We start from the raw sequence: 10557 nt of genomic DNA, 5'->3' as shown, positions 1-10557 counted from the left end.
CTGTAGGAGAGAAAGAGGAATTCAGGGGATAAGCTACCCTGTTTTCAAATAGTTCTGATAATTAAAAAAGTGTTCCCCTTGACCATAAAAATTAATCACAATAGAGAAGTCTGCTGGGTACCAATTCTCAGCTTAAAATATGCACTTCATATTTCTAAGATCACCGACCTTTCAATATTGACCTGGTTGGCAGGTCATCTCGTCTCAGCCATTATTGATTGTGGCCATCACAAGCACTGTGTTGAGATGATTGACTCTAAGGCCACTTTAGGGCTCAGCAAAAGGCATGTAGTGATCAATTAGTGATGTCTGCAGGAGACATGGCATAGGAAGCAATAGAAGGTGTGGCAAGTATTTAGACATATATCTGTATTAACAGTAATTTTCTGACATATATCTAAAACATAATTGAATCCAAAAAAATTACACCTTGATGATCCTGCATCTGCTACCTCATTAATTCTACTATTGTGTAATTAATACACCAACTATGCCACAGGAGAGCAATGCTATCACTCTTGACTTGAATAAAAATAACAATCTCATGATTTCCACACATCATTGTTTTAATAACTTCCTTAGTTCATAATCAAAATAAGGAAAGATAAAATCCCTAACAGCTGAATAGAAAATAGTAGAAAAAAAATAATACAGCAAACATGCTAATTAATTGCTCCTCTGTTTCTGTCCTTTGCTTATTTTGCTATTGGGGCTATGTTTTTATCTACTCAAGATAATTTTAAGCAATAAAGTGAAAATTAAACTTGCCTCTCCCTTGCAAGCTAATATTAATGTCTTGGTTTTAAATAACTATTTTCAGCATTTACTTCACTACCATATATTTTGTATTATTTATCCTTCCTACAACAGAGAGAGCTGTTCTGTGCCTGGCAAGGAGGGAAAATGAAAAGGATATCGTTGATTCTTTTTTAAAAATACAGGAGGTGTCCCTAATATTGCTACTTTTTTTGTGACCATAAAGTATATTCCATCTTTGGATCTTAATTCTCTTATTTTTAAAAAATAGGGCAGAATTAAATTTATGTTGAGGGGGAAATTCAACTTCAGATTGCAAGGCCGCTTTCTCACATTAATTTTGACTACACAGTTCTACTTTTCCAAGAGAGACATCCTATTGAAGCAGTTTTCCAAAATATTTTGTGGGAAATAAGAATTAATAGATGGCAACTCCTCATTCATGATCCCCAAACAGGAGACAAATTCATCGGGCAGCAGGGTCTGTTCTGGAAGAGTTTCATTGGGGGAAGCATTTTCCAAAAGCATGGTGGTTTCATCCTCTGTCGAGTTTTGCATGTCAGAAGGATTGCATTCTCCTTGATTTAAAATGAGGCTTAACTCTTCAAGAAATAGTGTATTGTTTAATGAGTTCATACTTGAGACAGAAAGAGCAAAATTAGGGTATTTTTTAAAAAGGGCATTTTTTCCCAGGTCTAAGGAATCAACTGTTGGTTTGAGAGCTGAGGAATCGGTGTCATCATCATTGCTGAAATGGTCTTCCTCAGTGAGGAAATTAGAAATCTGGGGTTTATACCCCGTGTTGATATCAGGAATATACACAACTGTAGTACTGGCGAGCAGTGACTTTGGCAGGCACTCTGTTGTCTCCGGGGCTCCTGTATTCCTTCCTTTCTTGCAGTCCATGGGCTTGTGTTCTTCTTGGAGAAAGATTTCTATCTCTGTAATCACTGGATCAACATATAGGTCCTGTTCGCTGGAATTATTATTCATAAATTCACTCTTTTCCTGGGAAGAAAAAGCATTGTTTTAATTTACAAAAGACATTTAAAGGGGCCAGCTGGATAACTGGATAAGGACTGGAATTCTAATTTCCCTCAACTTTCCTTTCCCTCTCCTGTTTCTCATATTGCTTATCTTCCCATAGGATTTTCTCCTTTGTTACCCTGCTTGAATCCAAGCCTTTATTAAATTCTCCCTTGAGGAGACTGAAGGAAAGGAAAAATAAAAACAATCCATGTCTTAAGTACATGTCTTGGTTTAAAATTTTTAAAAAGAAAGCGTTCTGCATATTGTTTCAGGGCCTTTTAAAATTTGGATTTTGAAATACAGTGGGGCCTTGACTTACGAGTGTCCCGACTAACGAGTTTTTTGAGATACCAGCTGTCTCTCGGCCGATTTTTTGCATTGAGTTGATAGAGTAATTTGAGTTAACGAGCTCCTTAACAAGCTTGGTCTCGGAATGAATTAAACTCGTAAGTCAAGGCCCCACTGTATGTTGGAATATCTTTTAATATTATGGAGCCTTACTATAAGAAAATATTTGGCTGCTTAAATGAAAAACTGTGGTAGGGGGAGAATCCTATTTCGCTTTCATTTAAGACTAAGGTTGTAAGAAGTGTTTTGAGTTGAGTTTCTAAAGCTGTGCAGCTGCTCACAATTCAGACACATCTGTGGTAATCAGGAGGGTAGATGAAGAAGATTTTTATTTGTATAAAAGCCTGATAATTCTTCTGGGTAAGAAAAGGTCTCAAGGTTTTTCAGCTGATGGCTGGCTTCCCAGGGCAAATAGCTTCCACCCAACACAACTGTAAAATTATAGCTTCTGCTGTGGACTAAATGTTTGTGTCCCTCCGAAATGCATGTGTCGATGCCCTAATCCCTGATGCGATAGAGTTCTCTTGGTTGAATCATTTTTCACATGCTTGATTTGATCTTGTATTGTTTTGTGCAGTAACACACAGTACATGCTTATAGCCTAGGACCAATAGTCTGTACTGTATAGCCTATGTGTGTAGTAGGCTGTACCACTATGGAAGTGCACTCTATGATGTTTGCACTAGGACAAAATTGTCTAACACATTTCTCAGAATATATTCCATCATTAAGCAGAGATGACTGTATATACTATGTTTTTTTCCTGTACAGACATACACTACTTTATGACTTCTCTTTGGATAGCCAATTTTCCAACTTCACTACTCTTGTGCTTTGGGGCCTTTATTAAGTAAAATAAGGGTTACTTGAAAACAAGCACTGGAATACCACCAGTCAATCTGACAACTGAGATGGCTACCATGTGACTAATGGGCAGGTAGTGTATATAGTTGGATACACGACAAATGCTCAGAATTGGCACAATTTAAAACTTATGAATTGCTTATTTCTGGAGTTTTCCATTTCATATTTTTGGACTGCAGATAACTAACAGTGGGAAAAGCAAAACCGCGGATAAGGGGGAACCACTGTAGTTAAAGGACGGATGAGGTCAAAGGAACTAGACACTGCAGGAAACTAAGAATGCAAGGTGGCTGTGTTCTGGGAAGGAGGTGGTTCCCCACTTTAGGCTGGCAACTAAGTGAGGAAGTGGGTGGAAGTCAAACCACAACGAAGGACACAAGAGACCAACGGGAACTATTCCAGAGTGAGGGCCATAAAGAAAGAAGAGGATCTGATCACGAGGGATCAGAGACATTTCCTTGAGCCATAAGAAGCTCCCAATGCCCTAGTACAATTAATAGGGGAGCAAAAAAGAACTACTAAGTAGAATGAATATCAAGACTAAAGTATTTGTTATCTGTAATTTGGTGAATGTATATTTGTCCTTCAGTTAATTAACCTTGTACCTCATTACATATGTGGGTTCAGTTGTTTAGATCACCCCTCCACTGTCAGCCATCCAAGCCCTTTCTCTCCTTCCTGTATCCAGAGACAAAGATCCCTCCTCCTGCTCAGGGTGGATTTTCCACCTCTTTCCTTTAGACCAGTGGTTCTCAACCTTGGCTGCACATTAGAATCACCTGGGAATCTTTTTTAAATCCTGATTTCTGGGCCTCATCCTCCGGAAATTCTGTTTCTTTGTTATGGGGTGGGGCCACAACATTAGTAACAAAGAAACAGAATTTCCGGAGGATGGGGCCCAGAAATCAGGATTTTAAAAAGATTCCCAGGTGATTCTAATGTGCAGCCAAGGTTGAGAACCACTGCTTTAGACCATTCCCTCCCTTCTTCTTCACAGTCGTGTTCAATCACGTTCCCCTTTCTCTGTAATAATCTTTCTCAGGCCTGTCCAATTTAGTACAAACATGCTTCTGACTCCACACCCCTCTGGAATTACTGTTATTCATTCATTGCACAAGTATTTGAAAGCTGACCACATGTCAGCATAGCCCCTCTCTTCCCTTCCCTTCTAGACAGCACTCATCAAAAGATGTTTCCACCCTCACTCCCCACTTCCTCCTTCTCCATTCACTTCTCAACTGAACCTCTGGACCAGGATCACCAATGACCTGCTCCTTGTCACTCCATGGACTCATTTTATTTCTTATGTTTTATAGACCCCCTACAAATGAGTCAGCACTCTGGATGCTTGCTTATTGACACTTTGTCCACACCTCACTATGCTCATTTCTCTGACCCCCCTAAATCTGCCTCTCTTCTAGGACCATGTCTATTTCAATTGAAAACTCCCACTGGCTCCTCATTGTCTTTAGCAGTAGTTTTCAACCCCTCAATAGTGTTCTCAACATTGGCCATGAAGTGGAATCATTTGGGAAGCTTTGGAAAATACTGTTGCCTGGGTCTCCCCAGACCCATTCTCCGCCCCCAGAGTTCCTGGAACGGGCCAGGATTCTAATAAGCAACCAAGGATGAAAACTGTTGCCTTAGAGCAGTGGTTCTCAACCTTCTGGCCCTTTAAATACAGTTCCTCATGTTGTGACCCAACCATAAAATTATTTTCGTTGCTACTTCATAACTGTAATGTTGCTACTGTTATGAATCGTAATGTAAATATCTGATATGCAGGATGGTCTTAGGTGACCCCTGTGAAAGGGTCATTCGACCGCCAAAGGGGTCGCGACCCACAGGTTCAGAACCGCTGCCTTAGAGAAATGGGGAAGGAGTTGATTAATGGGCTTGCTTGCCGAAGCTCCAAATAGAGCCATTTTGTCTTACAAATACTAGTCTTCCTCACATCATTTGAACATGGGGTTCCTAAGCTAAAAATACAGATTTTATTAAAGTTTTAAAACTATTAGTCAATGGAATGAAGTTCCATAGCTGTAAGACCTTTTGTGATCTTCTCTCACTCACCATTCCAGTATTTTTCCAGCTACTCCTCATGTAAATCCTTTTGATAAAGCAATACCCAGCATGCTCCTCTCCCTTCTGTGCTTTTGCTCATGTTGTCCTCTCGATTTTAAACATTCTCTGTATCTTCTGAGCAACTCCTATTCATCTTTCCATATACTCTTGTCATGTCTCATCTTATTTCTGTCACTGCACTTACATCACTGCATTGCAATGCTTGGATAATGTGTCTGTCCCATTGACTAGGTTTTGAGCCTCTTGATGGCCAGGCCAGAGTGCTGGAAAGTAGGAGCACACACAGCAGATTCTTTCCCTTCACTCATAATCATCAACAGTTCCTCCTTAACCAGCAAAGGCCCATATGTCCTCAAGGTCTTCTGGCTCACCCTTCTCTTCTTTGCTGAAGTGAAAACCTGACCCCACCCCTAGTGACACCTGCTCTCATAGTCCTCACACATTTATTTTCTCAAATTCCTTTGGGTCTCAGGAGTGAAGTGGTGTCCTTCTTGGGCTCCACCTGCTTCTCCAATGTCATGTGAAATGAAAACTCCTTTGGGTCTGTGAGGCTCATTCAATTGAATCTTTCTGCCCTCTTCCTTTGGTCCCTGAAGACACCTCCCAATTGCCTGGCCACCAAGTGACTCTGACACCTAGTTCACAATCTTTCACTTCACTTTACTTTTCTTTCCCTCTGTCTCTGTCTCTGTCTCTGTCTCTATCTCTATCTCTATCTCTATCTCTATCTCTCTCTTTCTTCCTTTTATCTTTCTTTATATTGTTGACATTATTACAGAAGTCCTCAATTCCCTACTCCCCCCCTCCACCCACACCCACCCTCTCCTTCCTCTGGCCCTAAGCACATTGTTGTCTGTGTCCATGCATATATGTTCTTTGGCTATTCTCTTCTCCTTCTTTCATCATGTTGAATAGCATTTTTTTTCCTATCTCTCTTTTCTTTTACTAATTCCATTCTCTCATCTCTTAAGTATGATTTAAAATATTTATTAGTTTGTTTCTACATATGTTTATACAGTTATGCTTATCTGTACACACATTTGTTTATTGAAATGGAAATTCTACTCTATTGAACTGCACTCTTGGACACAGCTGCCGTTTAGTTTTTATTTGATGGCGTTTAGTTACCTGTAGCATTTTCACAGCATTACTGTTCTTCATACTAGGAATGTCTTCATGAAGCCATTTTGGTATTAGCAATAACATTCTTCTTTTAATGCTAAAAAGCAAAAATGCACATTAGAAGCATTTTACTTTAGGATTGGTGTAGGCAATCCTATGGGAGATTAGGAAATCAACTAGAATGCATAATAAAATCAAGCTTTCTGAAGCAGAAGCTAAGATTTTAATCTCTTTAAATAGTTAAGTCAGAAGTTAATTCAATGTCTGTAGGGATTTTTCTCTTCTCTCTATTACTCTGCTTCTCTCTAATGAGCCAGAACATTTCAAAACATTCACGCTAGATTCAAGATAAGTGGGAGAACCACCCTGGAAGTGAAAACTGTACATATGTTAGATATGGCAAAGCATGATGAGCAGGAGATCTCAGTGTGGAAAGGTCTGGAAAACTTAAGGGATATTTTGTAGAACTTTCCAAGGTGACCACAACCACAGAAAAATATTAAAGAAGAAAATGTTATTTAATCAAACCATTTAATTCAAGCTTCTCTGATTCTGAAGAGATCGGGCGCATTCAGGGTGGTATGGCCGTAGACTGATTCTGAATTTGTAATGATTCCAGGTAGGCTTGAGATGATAGTGGTGGTTCAGACTTTCTTTATGTGGATGGAATCGGGGGACTGGGAAACTGTCTTATAGTATTGTGGCACAGTGAGTATGCCATTTTTTATTTAGCCTGTGTACTTATTCAGGATCACTGGGGTGGGGTGATGGAAAGAAGAGGGAGAAGCTGTGTACAATCCACTTCTTCCCCAAAGCTATCCCTTGGCACTGCCACTGTGTTGGAAGCATTTTCTGCATTTATAGTAAAAACTGATTTGAGAAAAAGATTGTACCAGGAACTTAGAAGAGACTAAACTGATCTATGGTACATTTTCCCATGGTAACAGTGCATCCATTAACAACAGATCAGACTTGTTAATCTGTTTAAGCAGCTTCTCTTTGGACTTTTACTAAGTAACAACCAAAATGTCCGGAAGTACTTCGCTAGGCCAATTTGACCTTGAACTGTAGGGTAAAAATAATTTCCTCACACATTTATGCAATGTTTCATGATTCAGCTTTCTTACTAATTTACACTCTCTTTCTATACCTAAAATTAGACCAAATTAGTAAGTTCATGCTATTGTAGAAAAGTTTTTATACAGCTGCTGATACAGTAAGAATATCTATATATAGAGAGATATCTATATATATATATCCACTCTTAGTTTCATTATTTAAAATGTTTTACTCTCTGTTTTCCAGCTCTATTTCTGAAATAAGGCTTATATAAATAATGTATCATTACAGTAAATAACAGTATCTGCTAATATGTACAATACTTATATTGGAATTATCTCTTGTTCTTTTATCTTTTTAAAAATAATACATATTTAAATAATTAGCAAAGAATTGTCCTATTTTTTTATTTGTCATTATCAACAAGAAGCTAATCCTTAGGTTATTCTTAGTAACAAATTTACTGTTATTTAAAATTTCTCACTAACATAGACTTCTTGGATAACACAAATATGAATATTTGTATGTGGTATAAGTTTGAATATTAAAATATTTCAAAGGGCTTTGTAATTGAGTATATTTTAAAACAACTGAAAATAAAGTTCCATATTCATTTGCCCAAGGTACAAGGGGTATGTTTATTAATGTGTAATTTAAATACTTAATTTCTGAGGAAGAAGCCTACATACATTTTAAAAATCACTAGTATACTTTATGTAGAATAGCTCATTCTAAATCTTTCTACTGTGTTTTGATTATAAGTTTTAAAAAAAGAAAGTTTATCTCATGAAACAAGGGATGGCAAAAAAGAGAGATTCAATGCCAATTAGCACAGTGATATGTGTTAAAATGTGTGTGTCATTGATGTACTGGGAGACTGCCACATGAAACAACATATTATAAATATGTATTCAGTGCATCTAGTAAAATTTAGGAAATTTAAGGCCTTGCTTTCCTCAAAGTCTCATTTTTAAATAACGAAGTGTAGATCTTTACTAATACCATATTGGGGGGAAATGATTGAAGAAGGCCAAGAAGAATGGGCATTGGACCCACATTCTAAAACACTAACACAATTGGTATCCAGTGATGAATTCAGATGGTGCCACACTTCTCTTCACACTGATTCAGGGAGCATATTTGGATAGAATTCAAGGCAGGTTATGATTTGACTCAACCACTCTAAAGAATCCAGGTGTTGTGGCTCAGTGGTTGAGCATCAACCTATGAACCAGAAGTTTATGGATCCATTCCTGGTCAGGGCACATGCCCGAGTTGTGGGCTTGATCCCCAGGAGGGAGCATGCAGGAGGCAGCCGATTAATGATTTTCTCTCATCATTGATGTTTCTATCTCTCTCTCCCTCTCCCTTCCTCTCTGAAACCAATAAAAATATTTTTTTTTAAAAAGAAAAGAATCCAGGCACTGTAGATAAACTTGAAGGCACAGTGAGAAAGCTGTGTAGTGAAAGAGAGTGCATGGGCTTTGAGATCAGCCAGGTCTGGACTCCTGGCTAGTGCTTAGTGACCTTGGGCTGACCACCTAACCTCTGTAAACCTTGTGTAAGTCATCTGTAAATTAGACCATAGAGCTTTTCTGGCAGGATCACTGTGAGGATTAAATGAGTGACATTTGTAAAGAGTTTGGCATAACTGTTCCTTTCGTTTTTCCTTCCTCTGTATAAAATTGCTGATGGATTTTTCTTGTAGATAACTGAATAAACTACATTTTGGTGGTACAAATATATGGTCTAAATCAGAAAAATAGAAATTCTGTGAAAACCTACCCAGTTCGGAGTGATTTGTTAAATATCCCAATCAAAGAAAGAATTGAAAACACAACGGCAAAGGAGACCATTCCTGATAAAAGTCCAATGTCTTGTTGCCGGTTGTCTGAGAGGAAAGAAAAATAATTTCAGCTAAGCATCAGTGTCCATGCGATATCAGAATCATTGTGCTCTCCCTACTCTCCTCAAAGCGAAGGTCATTGATCTCAAAGGAAAAGGGAAAGGGGGAAACAAAATTAATCTTTACCTCTCACTCTAAGGTGACTGCCCTGGCAAACAGCATGACGATACTTTTTGTTTGAGAACACTGGGTTGCATGTATCTGATGTCAGCGGGTTTCTGGAAGTGCAACTCTAGCAAATGTGGTCAGCATTAGACATTCTTCTGAGCTTGTGCGTGCATATTTTATATAAAAATGTTTAGTGATGAGCCAAATGGGGTTCTGACACACGTGAGAATTCTCAATTGCTTGTAACAGAGTCTAAAGCTGGCCATAATTACAACTGAGGTTTTGTTGTGTGCATTTTTTAACCTTTTGTGTGAGACAGAAGTTGTATACAACTTGTCACCATTTTTCAAAATTGATTGTTCATGATTTTTTTTTCCTGCTGAGAAAGAGCATTCACTCTACTTACTAGTAGAACAATATATGTAATAAGAAAAAAATTTAAATTGTTATACATCTTGCACTCACATTTTATTTTAAAAACAATGCTAGCTTTCCTCACATTTTGAAGTTGAATTAATCCCCTGAAATCTTTAAATAATTAGTATAATATATCCAACATGTGTTAACTACCAAGATCATCACACCTTCTCCCTATTTTTAAATATAGGCTGTAATTGAGAAATGACTTATCACACTGGAGTTTGTTCTGAGCCCTGCTGGGTATTAACCTCCATTCCATCCCTCTTCCTCTCTCCCTTTGGCAAATGTGTATCAGATACTTATCACGCGGCAGACACTGTGTTGGCTCTTCTCTAGTTATTCCCCTGCCGCACCTACCATACACTTGCAGCTCCCCTCCTAAAGCCAGTTGGATGTCAGGGGCTTAGATTACTCCAGAGTTCCAGTGGAATATGAAATTAGTGTTTTCCTGGGATTAAAATACAATTGCTGAAGATTTCATGCAACTAATGGAAGATACTGTCTGCCACATACCTTTGGGCATTAGTGCCTGGAGGAGGATAGAGAATCCCCACATTAACATCAGACGGGCAAAGGGGACCAGGATAAAGCAGAGTGACCCGAGATGCCGGGGTTTGAAATGGACTCTGCCACTTATCAGCTCTCTAACCTCAGGGCATCATTATAAACTTGCTGAAGCTCAAGTGTCCTCTTCTCTAGAGTAGAGGTAATAATACCTGTCTAGTAGAGCTGCCATGAGCTCCTAGCCTCCACAATTCCCACAGAGATATCAAGGTGCATGTCTGTGTAGGCATCTGTAATTAGGGATCTATACTGAACCTAAGCACTTGCCTTGTAATTGATTCACATGTACAAGTTCA

At 38.6% G+C, this 10557-nt stretch overlaps 1 protein-coding gene across 1 annotated transcript in view; it reads right to left on the bottom strand.

Moving 5' to 3' along the window:
- Positions 1-1027: 1027 nt before the first annotated feature.
- Positions 1028-10557, bottom strand: part of IL23R (interleukin 23 receptor) — a 68835-nt gene continuing 59305 nt past the window's right edge. The window contains exons 9-11 of the mRNA XM_005868041.2: positions 9049-9154; positions 6211-6301; positions 1028-1764 (exon numbers count right to left, since the gene is read on the bottom strand). Of these exons, the coding sequence (XP_005868103.1) occupies positions 1111-1764; positions 6211-6301; positions 9049-9154 (851 nt within the window). The 3' untranslated portion in view covers positions 1028-1110. The remainder of the gene's footprint in view (positions 1765-6210; positions 6302-9048; positions 9155-10557) is intronic.

Source organism: Myotis brandtii, unplaced genomic scaffold (assembly GCF_000412655.1).
Source record: "Myotis brandtii unplaced genomic scaffold, ASM41265v1 scaffold26, whole genome shotgun sequence".
Lineage (NCBI taxonomy): Eukaryota > Metazoa > Chordata > Mammalia > Chiroptera > Vespertilionidae > Myotis > Myotis brandtii.
This window is presented reverse-complemented; position numbering and strand designations above follow the sequence as displayed.